General features: G+C 39.0%; 1 protein-coding gene across 1 annotated transcript; it reads right to left on the bottom strand.

Annotated features, from left to right (window-relative positions):
* Positions 1–490: 490 nt before the first annotated feature.
* LOC108795597 (zonadhesin-like) lies at positions 491–26,277 on the bottom strand. The gene is made up of 17 exons (XM_018566880.1): positions 26,073–26,277; positions 23,125–23,375; positions 22,398–22,575; positions 22,188–22,296; positions 20,413–20,504; positions 20,111–20,287; positions 15,283–15,407; positions 14,058–14,202; positions 11,197–11,438; positions 10,885–11,049; positions 10,008–10,135; positions 8,073–8,341; positions 6,247–6,455; positions 3,054–3,195; positions 2,363–2,613; positions 615–744; positions 491–501 (listed from the first exon to the last, which is right to left on the bottom strand). The coding sequence occupies exons 1-17, from the start codon at positions 26,275–26,277 to the stop codon at positions 491–493; spliced, it is 2,829 nt and encodes a 942-aa protein (XP_018422382.1).
* Between the last annotated feature and the right edge of the window lie 610 nt (positions 26,278–26,887).

Genomic DNA, 26,887 nt, shown 5'->3' with positions numbered 1-26,887 from the left:
ATACGTGCAGGGAGAACAAATTAACACAATGCAAAAAGCGTCCTTCTGGGGTCTTAACCTTGAAGGGCTTGTTCACACCAAGTGCGGAGCAGATGCAGAACACAGCAGTTACAGAATGCATCAAAACAGCATCCAATGTATTCCAATGGTATTTTGGACTCTAGTTCACACCAGAGCGTTCAGTTCCAGAGCATGTGGAAAAATTGCAATATGCCCTATTTTTTCTTCCCTGGAATGCACCAAAACGCATGCAAATGCCTCAGAAATGCATTCAAATGCCCTGGAATGCACTGAAAGCCCATTTTAGGCTTTAAAAAAAAGGCACAGAACACGGCAACAACACAGCAAAAATACACTGCACTGCATGTGCAGAAACTCATGCAGATCTGATCTGCATTTGGTGTGAACCAGCCCTAGGTTGTCAGTAATATCCACCCTACTGTCCTGATATAGAGAAAGCAATTCAGCTCTGGTAATATATCCTTGCTATTTAAAGATCATCTAAAAAAAATAGACATAGCACAGAATATTAACAGTAGTATGGCCCCATATGTCAGTTATAAGTAGACAACCCCTTTAAGCTGCATATCTTGCCATAAAAAAATATACAGTACCAGCATTTTCATTGCCATCAAAGCTGATAGAAAGGCCAAAATCTGTTTCCAGGTAGATTCTTGTTGGCTTCTGGTAGATGCTTATTCCATCATGTGGATGGGCAGGAGGTAATGTTCTTACACCATTCAGCTAGAATACAATAAGAAAATCAGTGCAACAAAATAATTCTCAAAACAGCATGTTCCAGAGTAAACATATTTAAAACTTTATTATAAAGATAAACATTCATATTTCCTAAACTGCTTTCATATTTGGTGGTATTGTACATTTTGTTAGACAAAGACATAGACAACCCTCAGAAAATAACCAATGAGACATACAGTATTTGGCAACGATAATAATAAAGCTGAATAGAGGGTATTACAACACTAAAGCATTTTTCATAGTAAAATGCATTTCTTTTGCATGAACTGCCCATTTCAGCCTCCCCCATAACTGTTCAATGTTTCATTTTTTTCTTTTTGAGCCATTCCTTGCTAGCTTTGTTAGTGTGAGTTGGGTCATTATCGCATTGAAAGGCTTATTTTTGGTTCAACTTAAACTATATTCCAGCAGAAATTGCAGTGTGAGCACATTATTTTAAGTCCTTATGGACTTAATAGGCAGATTACTTCTAACTTTTATCCCCTCCCACACACACACGCCTTCTGTTAAACTATCTGCTTACGTAAGCAGCAGTAGCTAATAATTGTATCATTTCTCCCTATACTATGCAGATACCAATGTGTTTCAGATACAATATAGCACAGGTTGCTTGACTAGTAAGCCTGTAATAAATAATGCACTAATATGTGAAATTAGTTTTAAAAAAAAGTATTTTTACCTTACCCAGTGATCTGTAAATTTGTAAATCTGATGTGTTTTCAAATACAATGTAGCACAGGTTGCTTGACTAGTAAGCCTGTAATAAATAATGCACTAATATGTGAAATTAGTTTAATAAAAAAAAGTATTTTTACCTTACCCAGTGATCTGTAAATTTGTAAATCATCTAGTCAGAAAGTATGTTTAGTCCTTAGTAAATTGTCTCCTGTTGTATTGCCTTTGAGTATGTAAGGACCCCACCATGCTAATTCCAGGCCTTTTCCTCACTAGGTGTCTAGTTATTTTGGAACTTTCTATATACGCCAATCCAGTGGTGATATATTCTGGCCTCTCCAGCACCACCCACTAGTCTCTCAGAGGCTGGCTTAGGAATGTGTGTGTGTGGGGGGGTAGGGCTGTTCTATTTTGGTTGCACATTGCCACACCTTTTAACTGTGAACTCTGAACTCTTACACTCTCAAAAATGCTGGAAAAAGGTAAATCGCTTTGTTGAAGCAAAAAGTCCATCGTCATCAAAAGCTGCCTTTGTCAATGGCAGTAGACAAATGGGTTATCTCATAATATTCTGCATTAACTGAATGAGTAAATAGTCTAAAACTCCCTTTTATCTTTTTATCAGAAAGGTAAACAAATAGCTACATTTTGCTCACCACTGAACAGTGTCTACTTTTCGTAACAGTGACTGTTCATGTGTGCCAAAGCTCAGTTGACATACAGGCTCTTCATTAAGCTGAATGGAAGTTACTGTGCACATGTACTTCTGTAAAGACTTCTGAAAATTTCAGGATGAAGCTTTATAACTCTGGGCAGTTTACACAGTGAAGGTCTCAGATTCTCAGATATGCAGTTTTATAGGTAAGTGTTATCGACAGATCATTCTTTTATATTCTAAATATACTCAAAGACGATTTTATACACTTACCACTAATATCTTGTTTTGTCTGAATGATATGACATGATTATAAACTTTAATATGCAGCTCCTTCAGTAAACTAAATTTACTATATAAGAACATAGCCTCATTTTTTCCTTCAATAGTAAATGATTCCAAATAGTCCGGCAGAGCAGAAGACGTCCGTGTCAGCATGTAAGTACCCTTGCCCTGGAAGTGATGGTTTAGGCGATCAAAGGTGTAATAATGTGGATCACCTCCGATGGTGCATTTAGAATAACCTGGAATAGATGAGTAGTTAGACAATGAGGTCCAACATACATCTTCCTAGAAGAATACATTCTAATTTCACCAATTAATTTATTTTATCAGGTGAAGTAATATAACACAAACAGCTGCTTTTAGATTATCCTTCCCTGATCTTCATTGCTCTTAGAACTGTGACTGCAAATTACAGTTTATCTTATTTTTAATGAAGTATGGCTGTGCCATACCGGGTCATCTATTCTCGAGGATTGCTGAATCAAAATATAACAAGTCCCTTCTGCTACCAGGGCAAAGGGACACAGCGGAGCAGGCAGGCAACCTAGTGTTGATCTTACTGCGGTTGATATCTATAATTATTTTTCTAGCATTCACTGATACAGAAACCACCAGGTAGATGGTTATATTACACACAACTGTATATCAGTTGATAACTCTTGTGCTGCAACACACTCACCTGTTGGTTTGCAGATGTATTTGCCATTTTTGTCCACACTGCAGATTCCATAAGGACAGCTAAAGGATTTACATTTGATTTCATTGCCCTTGTTACATTCACATTTATGTGTGCAGTGAGGTGTGATCCAGCTTTCATAAATCTAAAAAGGCAAATGTATAGTTTTACATAACAATCCAACATAATCCACCTTTACAAAGTGTTAAAGAGGTATATATTACTCTGACATTTCTAAGAGTCAGTCCACGAAACTTAAACAAAAGTTACTTTATATATACACAACTATTAATCATGTTCCCAGATCCATTTCAGATTCGAAATGCCTTTCATTTGTACCCTACACTATAATTAATTCAGTATTAAAGTGTATCTAAACCCAAAAGTAAAAATTTACTATATTGCAGTTTACCAATACCAGCAGTGGTGGTTGCACCTGTGTGGTGGCTGAATCTTTCATTCTTTAGGCTTTTTTCCTTTATTTTCCCCTGATTATCCAAAAAATGAAGCCTGACATTTTTCAGTTTCCTTTACCAGACAAAGCTGTGGCGCAAATTTAGCAGATAGAGAGTTGAAACAAATGGTTATCTTTTATTATTTATGTAAAAACTTTATCCTAAAAGGAAAAAAAACACCTGCCACTGTAATTGCTACAAACATTTTAGCTGGGGTTCAGTTTTAATTTGCTACTAATTTTGATACTGCATTTGATATTACTGTCTCCCAACATTGACAATGCTGTAGTCCAACGGTGGCTCCATTGCTCCTGCATACAGTGGAGCCACCATAAGGAATTATGGTACTGGCCGCATCATCAAGGGAAAATAAAGGAAACAACCATAAAGAAAACGAATGCAGCTATCACATTTAAGGATTAGTAAACTGCCATATATTCAATTTAAATTGGTTTGTTTAGATACGCTTTAAGTGATATTTTGGATAATGAAAGCCTAAATGTGACAACTAAGAGTATTCTTCAGCTTTGTGTCTGCATACTGTGTAGTGTATAACAATGACATTACCTTTATTTTAAGTATAATACATTACTAACACCCTAGATTATTAGGCATCATTATTAAACCTCTATAAATCTTGTAAATTAAATGTTATACCTATATACATGCTTTAACAAAACCACAAAATGGAATGTTATGTTCTAATGTTCCTATGGCTTCAGTAGATGAGCTACTGATGGTACATGGTAACTTATAGAGGGTTTTGTATTTGGCCCTTATTTACTTACTCTGTTTGGGCCTGACTCTGGGCTCTAAGAGTCAGGGTGAGACATCACCTAAGGTCCGTCAATAGTCATGTCAACAACCTGACATTGTTTTGACAACACACAAATATTAGTATAATAAAGTTAGTTTGTTGTCTAGCAGAGACTGACTCTCAGAGCCAAGAGCAAGGCACATTTTTATAGGTAAACCTGGACAGGCATAATGATTTCACACTGAATATTCAGATCCTTGTTTTAAGGACAAGCATGACTAATTTTCTTTATAGCAAGCCTTTCAGCCATTTTAAGGTTTTAAAAGTCCTATGACATCACAAGATGCTTATTATTAACTTTATCAACCTGAAAACCTTCTTCTATATAGAGTACACTCTGACTTGAGAAAAATGAGCTTCCCTAGGAGCTAAGCTCCACCATCCATTCCACTATTTAGGTCAGATAATCTGTAATTGGATTGTGCTTAATAGATGGGCAGGATTTAGATGTCCAACATTAGAGAAGTTGCAACCATGGTGAAAAAAATGTGCCCAAGGCTCCTTAAATGAACAAAAATGAGCATTAGTTTAAAGCGACACTAAAGTAAAAAATGAAATAATAATAAAAATACCTTCTATTATATAAATAATACATTAGTTTGTATCTTTTTTTTGTAATTGTTCAGCTCTAAATGCTCCAAAATCTATTTTATATCCCTTCAGCCACAACTTCCTGCCAAAGGATGGCTACTTTTCTTCTCCATGGTCCCTATGTGTGCTGAAAAGTATCCACCCTCTGTGCTTTCTCATGTGAAGGACTACAATGCAATACAGTGGCGGAACTACGGCCAGTGCGGGCGGTGCCGCCGCACCGGGGCCTGAGGCTGTGGTGGGGCCCAGTAGGGTCCGGTCCTGGGCACCACCACAGCCTCAGTGGGGTCCGGTCCTGCAATATGGGGCAGTGCATCCTAAGGAGAACTATGAGGAAAAGCCCTGACCCCATAGTTCTCCTTTAAATGATTACAGACAGACCTCTGTTCTATCACAGTTTGAGACGTTAGAATGTGTGACCAGTGACGCGGTCACACATTTAAACGTAATCTCGCCCAGTTTTTCGGCGGCTGGTCTCTTTTGCAAAACTTTTATTGAACCCTGTAGTGAATAGGTAGGGGTACAAGTACCCCTGACTCATTCACAAGGGGGTGGGGGCCGCATCTGGGTGCCCCTTTTTAAAGGGGTACCCTGATGTGAATAAGCCAGGGCTTGTGGGGAAGACAGCATGGGAACAAGGTGCTTTTCCAGGGGCAACCCTGAAAAAGCACCCTCCCAGTGCCGAGGGCATGAGGCCTGGTATGGGAGGGAGGCCTATGCTCAGATCAAGGGTCTGGTTTGGAATTATAGGGGGGACCCCATGTTTTTTCCCTAATTTTTGGGGATAAATTCCTCCTTAAAATTCCTACCAGACCTTAAGGGCCTGACATGACTTTAAGGGGAAACCCCACACACTTTTGTTTTTTTTACCTGCTCCCTGTTTAGGATATCCGTTTTTATTCCCTCCCCTCATATTCTAGTTTAAAAGCTCTTTCAGTCTTCTAACCATTCTCTCCCCCAAGCGTGGTGCACCTTCCCCATTTAGATGCAGCCCATCTCTGCTGTAGAGCTCAGTTCCCCATGAACCCAAAGCCCTCTTTCCGACATCAGTTCCGCAGCCACTTGTTCAGTTCTCTTAACTCCCTCTGCCTTTCTGGTGTGGTTCTTGGCACTGGCAGTATTTTAGAAAATACTACCTTGGTACTTTTCTTTAACTTAGCACCTAAATCTTTGAAATAATTTTTTAGGACACTCCTTCTAACTCGAATTTTGCCATTGGTACCGATGTTTACCATGACTTAAATATTTTTAAGGTACAGTTAAAACAAGTGTATTCAACATAAAATATGTCTTATTTACAAAAATACATTTGTTCATGGCTTCTATTACTTACCTGATAATAGTTATCATTGGAATCTCTGCAACCACATGAACTGAGTGGAACACATTGGTCCCCACTAAGTACATATCCATCATCACAGACACAACCTTCCATGCATGCAGGTGGCTTATTACACACATCGGGAGCATAGATATTATTGCAGGTAGGTGGGCAGAGAGATGCACAGTCTGTGTAGTGGCTCTGTATTGGACATGACAGGGCTGTAGTAAAAATAGAAAATGCAATTCATTTTTAAAATGTAAACATTAAGCCAAAAGCAGACTCAGAACAATATAATATCATGCTATCTTGCTTTCTAATCCTGCAATTACAGTACCCAATGAGACCTAAAAAAATAAAATAACCCTGCAGCATACTTGTTGCCTTCAAAGAAACTGTGCAGCGGCTTACGAATGCTGACATCAAAGCAAGTACTGTTATTTATGTTAATTCTATACAAAAAGCCGACCGATCTCCGTTCAAATGACAGCTGGACTGAGCCAGCCGTGATCTCACGGCTCACTCTGCCCAGTTGTAATGACAGATCAGCGTCCCCAAATGACCTGGGGATGCTGATCTGTCATTAAACAATAACAACTGGGCGGAGCCGGCCGTGATGTCATGGTCGGCTCCGCCCAGTTGTTATTCATTGGACAGGGCCTGCTAGAAGACTCTGGCAGGTGCCGGCCAATAGGAGACAGGTGGGTGGAGCTAGCTGTCACCGCTAACTCCACCCAATTATTTTTATTTTATTTTTTTCTTTAAATATTTTTATTTTTTAAAAATGTCCTATTTTCTATCCGAGCAGAATAGTGAGCTGAATGCCTATTTAAATGTTGGATCGGCTGAGTCGAACTCCTTCTGCACTTCGGCTCAGACGATGTATTTCTGATTTTAGCCGATGTACAGCTGAAATCAGCCTACGAGACTGAAGTGAACATCATTCGGCTCACTTCACTTCGGATAGGTTATTCACTCGGCTGCCTTCGGCAGCTTTGTGAATAACCTCCTTAATGTTTTTATGATAAATACACAGTTGAATCAAACAGCATTTTATATCAGCCTGGAGTTTAGTTTTAACGTACGTGTTATGGCTATAGTTTACTATAAGTCTTTATAGTATTTTTCTCCATTCTTTCATTCTATATACTGTGTGGCAGTACGTGGCAATGCCAGGGTGTCTTTTGGCAATATAGTCACCCAGGTCTCTCAGCCAGGGGGGCTGAGCAGTTCCAGAAAGTGCAAATGTTGACTGGGAAAGAGCTGGCTTTGCAGTTCTTCCCAGGTTTTCCGGATTTGGCATGGGTTCCTGGAACTGGGAGATTTCAAAGAGCATTGGGAGGGATGAAATCTCCATTCCTGGGTCCAGGCTTTATGGGTAACCAGCACTAAAAGATTGTGCACCTGGGCACAGCCCTTATGAGAAGAATGCTGGCTCATGTTCAGGGCCCCACCTGTGAGTCAGGAGAACTCCACCCAGGAGTCAGAGTGGAGGCCAGTGCAGCAGAGTGCTGCGGGTTCGTGATACCTATTGTGCGGGTTAGCACATTACTGGGGTTGTCTGGAGGTGACAGACAGGGGCCCTGGGGATTGAGGCCGGAGCAGCAGTGCTGCAAGAGAAGCTATTAAAACTGTTACAGGACTGGGACACTGTGAGTGTGTGTGACACCTCAAGGATTGGTGAGCCCATATATGTTATATGCTGGAGACACGCTATTTATGTTGGACTTCCTTTTACTGTCTGCCTTTTGAAAGATAAATAAAGACTTTTCGTTAATGGAAAAGCTGTGCGAGTGATCTGTGAGCTCCCCAACATTACAACGGACTAAAGTACTTACGGCAGAATGATGGACTTCTCCATTTAATCTTTACTCCTTGTGTTCTGCAGACATCTACATAGGCTTGGAATATAGCACACATCGTGGAAATCATGCTGTCATATCTGCACATGTCATACACGCAAGACTGAATAAACAGCTGTGGATCAACTAGTTGATGACAAGGTCTGTAGGTGTCTGACAGAAGTCCACTGCACTGACTTTCTATAGATGGCCTCTGGGCTGCAGTACATGGTGGGCTGAGATCCACTCTGTCATCATCCAAGCACCTGCAGAAGAAGGGTATTGAAAATGACATAGGAATTGACAAGTTTTCTCAAAGTAGTAAAATCCATAAGTATAATAGGGTTACATTATATAAGTATATTGTAGAGTTATAATGAGACTGTTTACATTATCTTGACTGAAAGTACACTGTCAGAAGCAGCTATGCCTGAAAGGGTAGTTATAAGTCAATGTAATATTTTAGCTGGTTTGTATAATTCTATCATTATCATTGGTGGTGCAGAGGTTCTTCATAGTCAGTTCCCTTCAGGCTTCCTAATGCGCCCCTTCTTTAATATATCATTGGTGGTCAGAAATGTGAGGTTTCTCTAATGTATCCCTTATTCAGCCACAGTGTTTCCTCATATGTTTAGTGTTTGAGTAAGGTTGCTTAAGCCTCAAACTCTTAATGGGTACCTGGTATGGCCTACAAATGACCTATGTTAAAGAAGAACTCCAGGCAAAAGTGATCTTAACCTTTGAAGTGGGGCTACCCCCGCACTGCAAGGCTAAGTGCTTCTTTTTGTCTAGGCGCTAAAACAAATACTTACCTGAACCACCGAGCTGGCTGCCTGCTTCTCCGGTCCCTGAAGCCTCTTTCCTCCTACACTGCAGCTTTGGAATTATCCTCAGCTCCATGATGTCAATATACTGTGTATAGAGCCTAAAGAATTATGGGACCTTAGACCACTGCAGCAGAGGGGGAGAGAGGCTACTGGGAGTGGTCTAAGAGTGAGCCGGCTCCTAGTATCAGGGGATTTGCCCCACTGCAAGGGTTAAGGAAAAATCTTCCCAGAATTCTGCTTTAAAGATTCTGTCCATGTACCTACAAGTACCTGCTTGAATCTGTAAATCAATGTGTGTCTTTGTGAAGTCTTTGCATCCTTAGTGGTAAACACAAAGTTGATTTATGGTCAAGTGGACATGCCCTGCCCCTTTCTGTTGGACATGCCCTGACCCTGACATTTAATTCTTAAATGTCCCCGCCTCAGTGGGCAGGAGAGACTCTGACATTTCTAGAGCTGAATGACAGCGGAGGAGGCAGTTAGAAAACCATGAAAAGCTTTGAATCTATTTGACAATTTCAGCACATTTGTTGCAGGATATCTGATGATTTGTGGAAAAGGAAACAGATTAGACTCTTGGCCTTTAAGAAAGTCCACTGAAAATAAAGTGTGTGGTTGCAAATATTGCTTTAAGACCATAAAGCAGTAGGCAATTGATTTAACAGGTGATGTCAGATATGTTGTAAAACAGAATACATTTAAAATGCTGCGGCAGTGAAAAGACAGATAGATAAAGGCAACTGTTTAAAGATGTCCTGCCTCAGTATAAAGATCCCTTCAGAGTATTCATATTATTGGTGGAGCTAAAGTGAACAACAGTTCCATGGCTTTTAAAGTTGTGACAGAGCATCAATGAAAGCTTGGAACTAAAGTGATAGCCTTTATTGACCAGCTCAATAGACTGAGAATGTAAGCTTTCAAAGCATGCTTGTTTTCTTATCAGGTATTATACCAGCTAAAGAAACCTAACATGTTTTGAAAATGTACATTTATTAAGCCACACAATGCTATCATTTTTACTCTAGACTTTCGAATGATTTTAAAGAAATATATAATCAAACAAGTATATAAACAAAATAATCAAAAATTCAGGAGTCACAGTTACTTTTTATCGCTGTCTTCCTCAGACTTCCAGCTGTTTCCAAATTCCGTTACACTAGAAGCCTGCAGTGAGTTTGACATGAGGAACTCATCATCCTTTCTGCCGTTGAAATTGCCGCACATACCACATACCTATTTCAAATAAAACATTGATTTCTTAGCACTAGTGTATCTTAATTTAAAAGAAAATCCTTCAAAACATTACATGGATACTTAGTATTTATATGAAATTTGCAGAACCATTGGTCCTGTAAAATTTGTTCTGTGCAGACGGAGGCAAAAATTAAAGTTCTTTTTTTATTTCTAAGTCCAATTTAATATCAAGAAAATAACAGATTATGGCCATTAAATAGAGCTGAGTAGCATAGGAAATACATATTTATTTCCCTAGTGTGTTTACAAACACTGATTAGGGATCTGTATTTAGCTACTGTAGTGCTGGGTATCTGTAATTTGTGTCGGGAATAGCGGCAGGGCAACATTGTCTATCAGTGGGTCAACATTGTCATGTAGCATGTGTCAGGGAGGACGTGATTGACATTGGATTTAAATCATGGGATCAATGGTGTGGTTGTTTTTATTACCGTTTGTAAAAATTTTTGTCAAAGAGTAACAAGGGGTACTGTGTACCCCATATTCATTCATGTAGGGGGCCAGATATCTAGGGACCCTTTGTCCTAAAGGGGACTTCCAGATTCTGATAATTCTCACCCCCAAATGGCTCTTATCCTTTCAAAATGGGAACAAGGTGTCTTGCAAAAGAGGGTGGGGGGGCCTTGAGAGGGTACCCTCTTGAAGTTATGTGGCCTGTTAAGGTTCGGTGGAAAAGAGGGGTGGGTGCACTTAATCTAAAGGGAAAACAAAACACTCCACACACTGACCTTTTCATAGTATGACTCTGGGAGGACGATTTCCAAGTGGTGATTACCATCAAACTTCACTATCATTCCAAAGTCAGTGGTCACCACAGTGTACAGACCAACAGTGACAACAGAAACCCCAGCCAAATGTCCAGTCCATGGTGTATGGATGAGAGTATCACCCACCTGTTGATAAACAATAAAATATATATCATTTGAGTAGTTTTTTTTTATAAATACTGCAGGTACACTTTGTTAGAGTCTTGTACGGGACTTCTTACATACTGTAGTATCATACTGTGTTTATGAATTCATCTAATAATTAAGTCTTACCAGAGTTCTCCTATCTTTCTGCAGTGTAATACGAATGCCATACACATCAATATAAACTTCTTTGAGATATGTTGCAGCTCGTTGCCCTCGGTCCTCTGTTTTCCCTTTGATGGTGAGAGGTATGATACTTCTCTTGTCACATACATCCACCAGTGTGTAAGTACAAGTACCCATGAAAGTGTGCATGACCTTATCAAATGTGTAGAAATGGGGATCTCCAGAAACATGGCAAGCTGCAATTCCTGCATTTAAACATAAACACTATGTTTATAATGCATGTCTATACTGATTTATATAACTTTATAATTTTTCCAACACAAATGCAGAAAAATCAGAAACTCAGAAGAAGAAAATGTCAATGCTCCGAAAAAATTGACTACAAGCACAAAATAAATCTGAGATTGTAAAGTTAGGCAAATTTGTTTAAAACAATATACTTTAATACAGGTTTAAATCAATAATACTACTAGGGATGGGAAACTCTGCCTGGGTTCGATTTGACAAGGGTTCGGCAAATCCTGTTCGAAATTCTACAATCCCGAACCTAGTAGAAACACCCATTGAAATGTATGGGGTGAATCCTGCCATTAAATCTGGCTATTTTTAAGGCAAACTACTGTCAAAAAAGGCATGGACAGCTTTGCACTGCAAAACTGTACAGTGGGGAGAGGCTTTTTTCATGCGACTCTAAGGGAAACATTTTAAATACCAAATCCTTTAAATAACATGCATAAATTGTGGGATGCCTTATAGATGTATACAGTGTTACAAAATATTACAGTTTCACAGACTCAGTGACAACATATGATTTTAGCACATATTTGGCTGTGCAATTGATTTTTTTTCCTTGTGCACTTAGTTTGGCTCCCAAATAGCAGCAGAAGTCCAGTCTGAGTCAGTTTAAAAAAAGGTTTTCTTTAGCTAATTTTAACAGTGACACATGCTTTTTAATAAACCAGTAAAATAATTGTTTGGATCAGCCTATAGAAACCGGCCACTAACTCCCTGAGGCTTGTCCCTGTCCTCACTGATGTATAAACTGTCTTGCGACTGGCCAAATTCTATCAAACTCTCATAAGAATTAGGAGACTGCAGATGAAACAGCAGTGTAAAATTGGCCAGCAGCAGAAAAATTGTAAATTTCAAGGTTAAGCTCAAATTTCCTAGAAACAGTAGTATAGCAAACAACAGTACACAACTGGAACAGGAAACAACGGTATCATGTAGCATCAGGATAGTTTAAATCATGGATACAAGGCCTAACCATTGTATCCCTAACTTGATTTATAGGGAGAAGGTAGTGTGGTGAATGTGAGTGATATATTGTGAGGTGGTTTAGATGTACACTGTTCTTGCACTTATTTTTTCTCTTTCAAATAATATCCGGAGGCATTCTGTAAACAAAAGGCATCTCCAAATGCAGATGGTCAGGATAAAGTGGATGATGCATTTGGAGCACCCCCAAACTGAAAAAGGGCACAATCAAAAAAAATAAAACTCAAAAATGCCACCCCTGAAACAAAAGCTCACTTTTTATAGGAAGCCTTGCTGCAAAAAAAAGCAATTTAACCTAAAATAAAGATCGTATTAACATAAAATATACGCCTCCAAAACAAAACAAAAAAGAAAACCCCTAAATAAAGGAGACCTTGCAGAAAAACGTCTTACTATGGATGGGGTAACAGATGAAACAAATGATGACCTCAGATCCACCACAAAATGAAATTAAAGACAAAAAAGCCCCCAATAATGAAAACGAATAGCAGCAAAAAAAAATTATTGCTCAAAGAGCTGGCAATTGGAATTAAAGTACAGTTTTCTAATTGACCCTAATCCCTACAGCATCTTCCATCACACTGGCACTATGGCTGCCCTTTGCCTCCCCCCACTTTTATAATGAGGGGGGTGGCTTATCCAAAAAGCCCCCTAACTGGCCCTTCTTAGCCTGCTGGTCATAGTTCAAAGGCCATTCAGTGCATTATGGTTTTAACAAATTCTCCCAGGTGAATCTGCACAAAAATTTGTCAGGACTGTGAATTTACCTTAAACCCATGAAAATGGTGAACCTGAACATCATCTCTAAATACTAATATATATTTCCATTATAATCAATGTGGTGAGTTTAATGTTTCAGGACATCAATACATCCAAAATTAATGCTCAGGCCAGTTTAGGTTTATAATCTAGTCTTGATATTTAGGATCTGCCTCGTTATCTATGGAAGTCACTGACATGCATATATATACACTGGGTGTCTATGTTTAAAGAAAAAACTGGAAAATTAATTCAGTGAATCCTTTACTGAGATTCCTTGAAGTGAGATTTGATGACATTTGCCTGGCATTGCACTTCACATTTAATCTATTTAAGACAGGATGAATGTGTGCCAGGTGAGTGCAGTACAAGTGAAAAACTGTCATATCTCATATGTGTAAAGCAATAGCAATAGCTTGCCAAGGTGCTAAAATACTGTTTTTATCTAATTTTAGCATTAGGCAGATACTTTGTAAAACAAATTAAAAAAGCGTGCCTCCCTCTCAAATCTAATTAGCCCATAATACCAGGCATGCAGACTGGTATAGCAAAAGAGTGATGACAGTACAGCCTCCCTCCCCCCCGCTATGTAATGCCAGCCCTTTAGCATGGGGGGGGGGGTGCTTTGAGAGGGATTCCCAAAAAACAGGGATCCCACTCCCAAAACACGCGTATTGTAGAGTAATCATGTTTCTACACAGCTTGGCAAAACAACTTTCCTAATTATGAATTTAGACCATAATGGTTTGTCCGGAAAATTTGCACTGTTAGTGTGACTAAATGAATATATTATTTGCTTAAAAAAATGTAGATAATCTAATACAAACCAGAGGAATGACAGCCCAGCACTCCCTCATCCATCCTGCATTGCTCTTGTGATCCACATTGCCATTCGCTACATGTGATGACATTATTCTTGTTGCATGTACAGCGCTGAGTGCAGTTTTCATAGGTGAACCAACTTTCTCCAAGCTGGAAGCAGATAGTTTGCAAGCTGTCATTTTAAGATGTGTTTTTTTCAGGCAAAACTACATGTTAAACATATATTCTAGATAATTTGATAAGGGATTTTAAAAATAGTCCCCAGAAAACATCTCCATTTTCTATTCTCTGTAATCTTTTTATTTTTACTTTTTTTTAACAAATAAAACAACAGTAACAATGTGCAGGACTAAGTATTATTAACAGGAAATCACATGACAGTAAATGAAGATCTCAGAGAGGTTTAGCCTAATGTTAAGAGGACGAGTCTGCCTTCATTTTGTGCCTTCCTACATTGTCTGCTAATAGTAAGTTTTAATCAAAGAATATATCAAATTAACAGTAATGAATCTGATAACAAAATGTTTAATTTATCCAAAGAAAGACGCATCAAAAACTGACTATTGCCCTTTTACAATTACCCTTTTTGCAGAGACAGTCATAAAGATAAAGAAGTACACACTGTTATTACTAATATAATGCTTGCATTATACTCCTTACATCTTCTGTTTGCATGTTATAAAAATGAAATCTACAGAAATAGGGCTAAACTCCATTCCTGCTTCAGTTTATTTTCCACTAACAGAAAACAAGTGTCCCCTCCCCAAACTTGGACTGAACAGTGAAAGGAGAAGCAGGGCACCCATGGGCTCATCTACCTGTCACCCAGCTCTCCCCTTCTATCAGTATGCTCCATGAACTGCAACACACCTAACTGGCTCCTTGTACTGATTCACCTCCCCCTCTCTCAGCTTTGCTGTAGAGGGAATGCAAGATAATGATACCAAGTGAGATTCACATATTTACACTGCTGGCCTTGTTTTTTAAATGCTTTTAATGATTTATTAATGATAACAGAGCTTCATTTATGTGTGCCTTTTAAATCTGCCTTGAGTTTAGCTTTAATGAGTGGAAAAAACAAATGTGACCTTAAACAAGCTTTTACAAATAGCTTCAGCCAAGAAATGCTAAGAAAAAACAGCAAACAAAACATCTGAAGTCTCTGTAAATAGCCCCCCTAAGTAGTTACAGCTACAAGAGTGTCATATACAAGATTGCAGAATATTTTACCTGGTAAGAGTTGTTATGCTCATCAGTGCAGCCACATTCACTCTGAGGCACACATTTGTCTCCACTGAGGAAATAGCCGTCATCACAGAAACAGCCTTCTACTGACTTAGACTCGCATGACGCTACTGCAGGAGAGTTGAAGCAAGTGGATGGACATGTGGTACCGCAACTGCTATAATAGCTTCTTGCTGGACATATCATTGCTGAAATATAGGAAAAAAATTACTTGTGAGACATCTATTTATTGCAAAGAACAACACAACTTTCAAATTTTAATGACAGCTTCCCCCAACACAAACATGAAGCTGTAAACCGATGATCCTTGTTGCTCATAACAACTTTATTAGTCGAGCAGCAATGAGGACACGCAGCCAATGCCTTCCGTTGATGCATTTTGCCTCGGGGGTAAATTCTAAAACTCTTTGATTAAGCCCTAGTAGGGGGTGAAACATGTCAGGCATGTCTGGAGAAGTCATGAAAGTGACTTATCCACACATAGCAAAGAACATAGACCATGAAGTTCATGTTTTTCTCCCACATGCCTTTTGGAAAGCTCCAAATAAAATATATGATGCTTTTTTCGGGTTTCTTTCATAAAACCCATCTGTGCAAAGTATTTTTTTGTTGCTTCTCTTATTAATAGTCTGATTAGCTGGTCACTGAGTTTCGGTGATCAGCCTTCTCATTTGCATGTGTGCTAAATATGACTTGTACTGGTGCTTCTCAAGAACTTTATCCCCTGATTTATTTTGATAGCTCTATGGTCTCCTACTTCATGATGCGGTTAACTTAATATATTATGGACTTTCAAAGTACCACACACACCCTATAAAATCTCACCTAAATAATTAAGGCATGTGCTGTACGCCCTGCTCCACTTCCCCTGCAGCTCCCTGGCCACAATTACCTGACTTGTGGTATATATCACAGAAGCAACTGCAGCAGCTGCTGTGTAAATTGACAATAACACGACAGTGTCTGTGGTGTCAATAAGAATTATGATAAAGCAATGTTGTTTTTAGACATTGTAATTAGCCTTGTTCATTCACAGCAGATCAAAGAAGTGATCTTTCACCTGTATCTGATGCCAGTAAAGGTGGCCATACACCTTACAACCATCGCACGACTTTCGTTGTACGATGGTTGTAAGGTCATTAAAATTTAGTACGATCTGCCCATCTTGGACAGGCAGATCGTACTTGCGAGGGGAGGGCTTCCGATGATTGCAGTGCTGAGCGGGCAGTGTGCGCTTGCGCACAGCGGCCTGTGCGGCATTCGTCTCCGAGCACGCCACCAACCAGGCAGGTTTTCCAGCGTGCTCAGAAGATGAAAGTCGTGCGATCGCTTCTACTGTAAGGTCGCACGACTTTCGTCTTCTGAGCACGCTGGAAAATTATTGTACGCTCGCGCGATTACCCTCGATTATCGTACGATAATCGTCAGGTGTATGGGCACCTTTAGAGTAACCTTGCAAGTAAAACAAAAGTAAATAAAATGTGTTTCTAATTAACCCTTTATTAACTCTTGGGTAACCCTAGTTAACCTTAATTAACTACTTTCTCCCCGTCTCTCCTTATTTATTACTTTGACACTGACTTTTTTAAATTTCTTTCATTCCCTTATTTCTTTGTACTTTCTTTTCTTTTTTACTGCCAATGGTTCCAATTTTTTTTTGCTTTTTTTAGCCATCAAAAATAGGTGGGTGTGTCAGTCATATACCTGTAGAAAATAGTAATTCCTTCTGCACTCCTCACAGCGCTTGCAGAATATTTTACCTGGTAAGAGTTGTTATGCTCATCAGTGCAGCCACATTCACTCTGAGGCACACATTTGTCTCCACTGAGGAAATAGCCGTCATCACAGAAACAGCCTTCTACTGACTTAGACTCGCATGACGCTACTGCAGGAGAGTTGAAGCAAGTGGATGGACATGTGGTACCGCAACTGCTATAATAGCTTCTTGCTGGACATATCATTGCTGAAATATAGGAAAAAAATTACTTGTGAGACATCTATTTATTGCAAAGAACAACACAACTTTCAAATTTTAATGACAACTTCCCCCAACACAAACATGAAGCTGTAAACCGGTGATCCTTGTTGCTCATAACAACTTTATTAGTCCACGCAGCCAATGCCTTCCGTTGATGCATTTTGCCTCGGGGGTAAATTCTAAAACTCTTTGATTAAGCCCTAGTAGGGGGTGAAACATGTCAGGCATGTCTGGAGAAGTCATGAAAGTGACTTATCCACACATAGCAAAGAACATAGACCATGAAGTTCATGTTTTTCTCCCACATGCCTTTTGGAAAGCTCCAAATAAAATATATGATGCTTTTTTCGGGTTTCTTTCATAAAACCCATCTGTGCAAAGTATTTTTTTGTTGCTTCTCTGATTAATAGTCTGATTAGCTGGTCACTGAGTTTCGGTGATCAGCCTTCTCATTTGCATGTGTGCTAAATATGACTTGTACTGGTGCTTCTCAAGAACTTTATCCCCTGATTTATTTTGATAGCTCTATGGTCTCCTACTTCATGATGCGGTTAACTTAATATATTATGGACTTTCAAAGTACCACACACACCCTATAAAATCTCACCTAAATAATTAAGGCATGTGCTGTACGCCCTGCTCCACTTCCCCTGCAGCTCCCTGGCCACAATTACCTGACTTGTGGTATATATCACAGAAGCAACTGCAGCAGCTGCTGTGTAAATTGACAATAACACGACAGTGTCTGTGGTGTCAATAAGAATTATGATAAAGCAATGTTGTTTTTAGACATTGTAATTAGCCTTGTTCATTCACAGCAGATCAAAGAAGTGATCTTTCACCTGTATCTGATGCCAGTAAAGGTGGCCATACACCTTACAACCATCGCACGACTTTCGTTGTACGATGGTTGTAAGGTCATTAAAATTTAGTACGATCTGCCCATCTTGGACAGGCAGATCGTACTTGCGAGGGGAGGGCTTCCGATGATTGCAGTGCTGAGCGGGCAGTGTGCGCTTGCGCACAGCGGCCTGTGCGGCATTCGTCTCCGAGCACGCCACCAACCAGGCAGGTTTTCCAGCGTGCTCAGAAGATGAAAGTCGTGCGATCGCTTCTACTGTAAGGTCGCACGACTTTCGTCTTCTGAGCACGCTGGAAAATTATTGTACGCTCGCGCGATTACCCTCGATTATCGTACGATAATCGTCAGGTGTATGGGCACCTTTAGAGTAACCTTGCAAGTAAAACAAAAGTAAATAAAATGTGTTTCTAATTAACCCTTTATTAACTCTTGGGTAACCCTAGTTAACCTTAATTAACTACTTTCTCCCCGTCTCTCCTTATTTATTACTTTGACACTGACTTTTTTAAATTTCTTTCATTCCCTTATTTCTTTGTACTTTCTTTTCTTTTTTACTGCCAATGGTTCCAATTTTTTTTTGCTTTTTTTAGCCATCAAAAATAGGTGGGTGTGTCAGTCATATACCTGTAGAAAATAGTAATTCCTTCTGCACTCCTCACAGCGCTCCCGGCCCAAGTACTTGTAGTGGTGCTCGCAGTGACGATCACGGATGGCACCGTGCAACAAACAGTGGAAAGCAGAAATCACTAGCACTCAGTAAATATCTTTGATGTCCATTTAAATCGGACCAATCGTCAATTGTCATCTACAAAATAGCAACGTTTCGTGACCGCACAGGATCCCTTCATCAGGGCAACAATATACATATATACCCCTTGAAGAGAGTTTTGTAACCTTTTTAAAGGTTACAAAACTCTCTTCAAGGGGTATATATGTAGCTGTATTAATATAGACCGACTTGTTACATTGTCGCCCTGATGAAGGGATCCTGTGCGGTCCTGAAACGTTGCTTTTTTGTACATGACAACTGATGATTGGTCCGCTTAAATGGACATCAAAGACATTTACTGAGTGCTGGTGATTTCTGCTTTCCACCTTCACTTTCTTTTAAAACACTATGATACCATGCTGAGCTGCTATAATATGATTTACATATAGGAGGGTGATCCAGAATTTTTCAGAAATGTAGTCATTTTTTATTAATTTAAACTTGTTAAACTTGCAGTCAAAATTATTATTACTGCTTGAGTTAGGTAATACAGGCAATTCTGAGATGCTCCAGTCCACCCATTGCCTTTTGTCGAGGGTATAATGATCTGAACCCCTGCTTACGAAATATATATTCTCAAACATACCCTTTGCAGCTTCTGGCATACAGGAACCCTGATCTAAAACATGTAAGTACTAAAAAGCTACCAATCAGAATGAAACCTAATACAAGTAGTGTTATTTGTCATAAAAGAAACCAAAAAAAGGAAGTTACACATCACAGGCTTTAGTATATATACTCAGTGAACCTATGAGATTATCTATAGAATCGTGTTGTAATGAATTACAGGGTAGTAGGAACAAAGCTGACTGAGTGAATATGCTGACTTAAGCAGATTTCCCATGTTTGCTGGATAGCATTGGGTGTTAATTGATTGATTTAACATGTTGCCAGAAAATGCACATGAAGGGTTCTCTGAGAACTGGACACCAAGATCATTCTGATACTTGTAGTGTCTGATTTTCAAAAAGTAGCAGAATGCCTTATGTCTGTGAGTTCTTTCAAGTTGAAGTGAGGCCTGGCTTCACCCACAGTGCTTCAAGTTGCTATATTAGAATCCATTGTTGGCTGAGGCACAGCAGGGCACCTCATCTGCATAATCAACAGATCAGTCCTGGTTGCATTGCCCGGTTATTTAATCTTGTGTAAATGTGTGGCTTAGATATCAGTTACTAAACTCCCATAAAAGCATAGTAATACTTACGGCAGAAAGTGTCTGATCTCCATTCTACACACACGCCGGCATTTGAGCACTGCTGGGCATATGCCTGCACAGCATAGCAGAGGGAAGTTGACTCGCCCTGAGTGAAGCACATATCTAGTATACAGTTGTCAAAGAAGTTACTAGGATTTACCAGAGCATGACAGTCCTTGAAGACTCCTAAAAGAAACAAAAACATAAATAAAAGCCTTCTTTTATTTGCACACTATTAAAAAAAAAAACACTTCAATGTAATTTAAATGCTTAGTTTTAAGCAATAATTAGCCCAGTGCTACAAAAATTACCTAATCGGTCAATTATAATGCCACAAGCTGTAATCTTGCTGTACTTCTGACGGTCATCAGGATTACAACCAGCCAGGTCTTCACTTTCACACCTGAAGGAGAAACACATAATACCAGTAGAATGCAAGTATATTAAATACCCAACTCCAGACAAAAAGTTTTATTACATTTTAGATAGAGAAGAGAAAGGTTAGCTCCACTGTCAGGATTTTATTGCCATCTGTGTCTGTATTCAGGAGTTTTCCTCTAACATTTTGAAAAGAAGCGATGCCACTTTTCTCAACTGGGGGACACAGACAAAAGCATAATTTCATATATAGTAAAGGAATAAAGGATTAGAACATCTGACAATGTTTTTATTACTATTTGTGTTTTCCTGTCCTATGAGCAACTGCTAAAGGAAAATCTCTCTAAAGGGGCCATAGACAGAAATGTTACCTCTTCATCACGCTACCCAAACAAGAAAAAAAAAGATAAAACTATTTTATCCAGAATTAGGCTTAAAGTGACATTAAACCCTCAGATTTTTTTAACATAAAACAATACTGTAATGTGTGCCTTACTGTAATCCATGGTTGTTTCCCTTCTCTTTGCTGCTCTTCCTTCTAAATCTGTATCTGTTCTCATGCTGGGCAGAACTTCTGTTTTGCAGCAGACTGCCTTGTCTCTGAAATGGATACATGGTTTCTGTGTGTAGGTTTGCAACCTGAGCCATCACTACAGGAAGAGGCACTCAGCTGCAAAGGGAATTTCTCCCGAAGCATGAGAAGACATGAGGATTTGGCAGTACAGAATAAGTTATTCTTGTCTAGCTAAGAAAGGAGGAAGTGAAGGGATGGTGGAGACCCAAAAAGGTAATTGCCATAAAATAATGTGTTGTGGTAATATTGCGGAGGGGGGGAAGAATCAAAATAGATAATGTTAAATAAGAAATGAAAGGTCCTCTTTAAGCAGTTTGGTTTATTCCATTGACGCCCACAAGGTGTTATTATTTTTCTAATCCAATATTCGTTTTAGGAAAGACTTTATGATGCTATACAACATGTTTAAGGACTGTAATAAAGTGTAATATTAGCTCTACAGTAAACCCAGATAGCAAGCAATTGAGCTGCAAGTTTGAAAATGACTTGCTAAACTATTGCAGACTTGCCAAGCTTCACAATTTTGTTGCACAATTACATCAAGTCTGCATTGCAAGTCTCCAGACCAGCAAGCTTGCACAGCTCTTGCTAAGACCTACAGGGGTCTTGCTGTAGACTTGCCAAGCAAATTTGCTACAAATTCAAAAAGTGTCAACTAGAACTTGTGCTGCAAGTGTTCTGCAAGTCTACAACTTGCCAGACTACAATATGTGCAGCAAGTTAACAAAATTACAATTTCACCCCACCACAAGTTTGTAGCAAGTTATCCTTGCTATCAGGGAAACCAGGCATGTCAAATACAAGTAACAAATGTGGATACCATAACCTTACAAAGGGCTGCACTTCTTTAAGGATCAACATGGCAGTTATAAAGCTTAGCTTTAAAAATAAAGATTAAGATGTTATAAATCTTATAAAAAAATATAAGTTTTTGTCTTCTTTTTAGGTACCGTGTACATAGGTACAGAACAAACTGGGAACTCATTCAGTTTACATTTTTAGACTGGCTGGAGACCGCATTTCTACATGTATGCTATAAACAAAGGATAGATAAATGAACAACTGGAACATATGCAAAACACCATCATATATAAAAAAGCGACATGTGACCAAAGGCAAATTTTTAACACTTACAATTGACCATCTTGCAGAACTATCCAACTTTCCCCAAGTTCTCTAGAATCATCAGCAAAAGTTCCATCTGGCTTCAAAAAGTCATCTGATGAAACGTCGTTGTAATTGCCTGAAAGATTGTACCGTGGTTTACAATGCTGATTTAAGAATGGGGTATTTAAAAACTAAACCTGTAAAGCATAATAACATTTTTGGAAACTTGTGACTTACCACACAATCCACACAAATGATTCTTGAAGGTTGATGGCAAAGAAACATCAACATAGTGGTTGCCATCAAATCTCACTTGCAGTCCAAAATCTGTTGCCAAAATCATGTAATTACCACTAAGATGGACCCTGAATCTATTATTAGGAGGAGTTGGTAGATTTGTTCTCTTCCCATTCACCTGCAATTACACATTTCACATGTTTATAGGAGTTTGTTTGAACCGGTTAATGTATTATGTATAACGTAAAGCAACTAATTATAATATTATTTTCAGACTAATAATATCCGATTAGCTTTAGGGTAATCTCATACCATTTCAAAGGTTTTTGCAGTATTATAAATTAACTTTTGCTATATCATTGGCCAAAAGAAGAGTGTTAAAAGTTGTCTGAGAATTTTGGAAAACATGTGATGAAGTAGATGCACAATACATGTCAGCAATAAAAGCTTATAACCCATCTTTTTCTGCCAACCCTTTGTTACTCCACCTTTCATGTATGCTATTTTATTAAGGTTTCTAATCATACCAATTATTGCAAAAACTTAGTTTTATAACAGAAATAAACAAAGAAAAGTTAAATAATTCACCTATACAGCTGGAAGAAATACATTTATCATAGGTCACATGGTATTAAATATCTAATTATTTTCTAAATGTATATGTTAGCAGTTACATGCTATAAATTGTAGTATATTCTTTAGGCAATATGGTATGTCATCCACTTACATTTAGCTGTTTACTCTTTAGCAGAGTGAAGTTAGTGTTGTACACTTCTACATGCACAGACCGGATATATGAAACTTTGTTGTTGGAGCCCCGATGTTCATTTGTGGCATAGACATGGAAATAGGGTAATCCACTGGACAAATCATCACATGGCTTAGTGAGAGTGTAAGTGCAGTTGCCCATATAATGGTGTACTCCACCATCAAATGTGTTGTAGTGAGGATCACCTGATACACTGCAGATTCCACTAACTAGAAGGAAATACAAAGAAAGAAATAAGCTGGGCCATGGCACATGATCTGCTATATCTTATTGCCTCACAGATGTTTCTATTAAGCCAGTTTCTGAATTACACTAATTACATTATTTGTCGTCACTTGTCTTACTTCTTGAAGCATTGGGGCTGATTAACTAAAGGCAAATAGGCTGTTGTCTTTCCAAGGGAATTTTGATGTTGATTTTTATTCCTCCCTAACTTAGTTAATATGGTAAAAACTAATTTTGAAACAAATTCCAATCACATGCCAGAAAATATATGATAAACAGTATGTCTGCTTACACATGATTGGATGATGAAAGTCAGCAGAACTTCACCTCATCCACTAAGCTAAGGGAATATTCCCTTGCATAATGAAAATCTTCTTGCAAAATGAACAGCCTAATTGACTTAAAATTGTACTTAGTAAATCAACCCCATTGTCTTATTTTCCTCATCACTTTGAATAATGATGTTCTCTATGTAAAACAATATGTTACATACTTATTAAAGCACGCACACATTTTTATTAAGCTTGGTTGGAAGTTTTTCTTGAACTGTAAAAGCAGTTCAATAAACGTTGTGGAGCTTTCTTATAATACCAACAGGCTACTTAGTGGAAAGTAGATCACTGGTTCAACTTAAGCTGTTTTACCAAGTGGAAAGGGAAAAAAAGCCTAAAAAAAAAAAGAATAAAATGTAGTTTCTATATCCTAAAATTCTTGAGTTGCATTAGAATTCATAAAGTGCAATATATTAAATTTTTGCTTTTGAAACTAGAGCTACTCCTATTACAATTTATTGATTACACTACACATGTAGTCCACAGTCAAAAAAAACTCACAGCAGATCTTACTTACTTATAGCATCTGATGTTTAAAGCTGGCCATGCACCAGTAGATTTCCAAATGAACTGTCATACAAAAGATCTTTCTTTTTACTTTCTATTAGTTGATGGGGTCAAATTGATGATTGATTTTGACCATAGTGCCGAAAAAGTTGAAGGAGCAGGTAGAAAATGTTTCTCAAACGAACGAAATTCTAACAGTAATTAGGAGAGCCCACACACAGCCCGCACAGAGCCTGCAGTCCACCAGAGAGCCCACACACAGCCAACACAGTGCGCACACAGACCCAGCAGCCCATCTGAGAGCCCATACAGTGCTTGCACAGAGCCCACAGCCCACCTGAGAGCCTGAAGCACACCTGGGAGCCCACACCCCACCTGAGACACCACACAGCCCACCTGAGAGCCTGCACAGCCCACCTGAGAGTGCACACAGCCTGGTGATGAGGGAGCATGGAGAAGGCTTCCCATTAATCAAGAAGCCGGGTGATGAGTCATTACATGCCGCCCGGCTTCCCAGTGAATCAGGAAGCCGGGTGGCAAGTCATTACTTGCCGCCCGGCTTCCCTTATTGGACTTCCGGTATCGGTATTCGGTATCCGTGAGTATTCAATACCCCAAAATTGGTTTGTATGCATTTTGGATGCGCTTCCATGCGCTCTAGTGCATTGCAGACCAAAGAAAATGAGACAAGCAGTAATTTTTTGTCTGGACCGGAACGGACTGTGCTGGTGGCAACAGAGCCCAGAAATACTGTAGGGATACATTGGGATGCTTTTTTGGTCCAGGAACAAACTGTTCTGGTCTGGATACTCCCAGACATGTGAACAAGTCCCCAAACTGGAATACTAAAAATGCAAGTGCTGAGTGACATTTATAATTTAGCAAATATTGAGTTGTTAGTGAATATACATTCTGTGATGAGGTCTAGCTGAATAAAACTAACTGCTAGCTTGTGATTGTGGCAGATGCTTGGAAAACCTATTTTGCTCCATGTTGCTTGCATGTTCAAGGTCTTGGTTATATGTTGAGACCATTTTAACAATGCTGAAACAAAATACTAATATATTTTATAGTTCTTTATAATCCTTACAAAATACATGGCATAAAAATGCATACTGGTTATAACATGTATTGTATATTTCATTTTAAAGCCCATTTCCAGGAAAATAATAACACCCTCCTACCCCCATTTAAAACATCTTGCTCATTTTGTTTCCATCCTACCTTTCGACTAAACATATATCAACTTAAAGCCATCAGTGTCCCTTGCCAATGCAGTTTCTGGATGCAAGGGGCCACACATTCAGCACTGCAGATATGCCCATGGAGGCTGGTCCCTGACAGTCCTCTCATGCTAAAGTTTTTGCTGCGGACACCCCTTTTGAACAAAAAGGGCTATCAGTTGTCCCTCTGGACAACTGATAGCAAGTGTCCATGTCATGCAGGAAGTGACATTGACACAAGAATAAAGACCTCTACTCCTTTAAACAGAAGAAGAGAAGACTAGTGACTGGAGTATCACATGACTGTAGCTTTAGGCCATACCAGCAATCAATTAGAAGAGGGTGGGGGAGATGGGTGGTAGGGGGTTTCATTTGTTTGACTGAAGATGGGTTTTAAGTCTTGTATACCATCATACACTGTCCTTGATCAGTACTGTTCCATTATTTATCACTAACTGTGAGAAGAGTTACAGTAAAAAAGTTTTGTTTTTTTAACAAATTAGTGTTTAAAAACGTTTAAAAAGCCCTGAGCTGTAATCTTCACTGTAAGTGATCTCTTTGCATTAAAACTGTAGAAAAAAAATAAAAATGATAAATAAATGCATTGTGAGTTATTTACCTGATGAAGGTGAATTAGAAATAAATGCTGTAGAGAATTCTGTTGGGTTTGTAGTTGATCGGGAATAGGGTATTGTGGAAGCAGTAGCAATAACAGTGGAAGGCGGTGTGCTTGTGGTAACAAAGGCTGAAGACAGTAGGGTTTTGGTGGTTGAGGAAAGAGACGGAAAAGTAGGAGTGGTAGAGGAAGAAATGGGTGAAGTCATGGGGGCAGAGGTAGGAAAAGGAAAGTTAGTATTACTAGAGGTTGGTATAGGTGTTGTGGTTGTAGTAGAAGTCAGGGTAGATATTACTGAGGAAATGCTCGATGAGGGAAAGGGTAGGTTGGTAAAAGTAGAAGATGGAGTAGATGTTGTGGCTGCAGGAGAGGTAAAGGTGGATATTTCAGAGGAAATACTTGATGAAGGAGAGACTAAGTTGATAATAGTAGAGGATGGAGTGGATGTTGTGGCTGCAGGAGAGGTCAAGGTGGATATTTCAGAGGAAATACTCGATGAAGGAGAGGCTAAGTTGGTAATAGTAGAGGTTGGAATAGATGTTGTGACTGTAATAGAGGTCAAGGTGGATACTTCAGAGGAAATACTCGATGAAGGAGAGGCTAAGTTGGTAATAGTAGAGGTTGGAATAGATGTTGTGGTTGTAGTAGAAGTCAGGGTAGATATTTCTGAGGAAATGCTCAATGAGGGAAAGGATAGGTTGGTAACAGTAGAGGATGGAGTAGATGTTGTGGCTGCAGGAGAGGTCAAGGTGGATATTTCAGAGGAAATACTCGATGAAGGAGAGACTAAGTTGATAATAGTAGAGGATGGAGTAGAT

This window comes from Nanorana parkeri, unplaced genomic scaffold (assembly GCF_000935625.1).
Source record: "Nanorana parkeri isolate BGI_ZX_2015 unplaced genomic scaffold, ASM93562v1 scaffold29, whole genome shotgun sequence".
NCBI classification, from domain to species: Eukaryota; Metazoa; Chordata; class Amphibia; order Anura; family Dicroglossidae; genus Nanorana; species Nanorana parkeri.
This window is presented reverse-complemented; position numbering and strand designations above follow the sequence as displayed.

Excerpts from the sequence above, each read along its gene's own strand:
- LOC108795597 (XM_018566880.1), bottom strand. The coding sequence starts at position 26,277 with ATGACTTCACCCATTTCTTCCTCTACCACTCCTACTTTTCCGTCTCTT. Across the intron at positions 15,408-20,110 it reads GAGATCAGACACTTTCTGCC|TAGCGTCATGCGAGTCTAAG; the intron begins GTAAGTATTACT and ends ACTCTCCTGCAG. Across the intron at positions 14,203-15,282 it reads AGCATAACAACTCTTACCAG|CTTGGAGAAAGTTGGTTCAC; the intron begins GTAAAATATTCT and ends ATCTGCTTCCAG.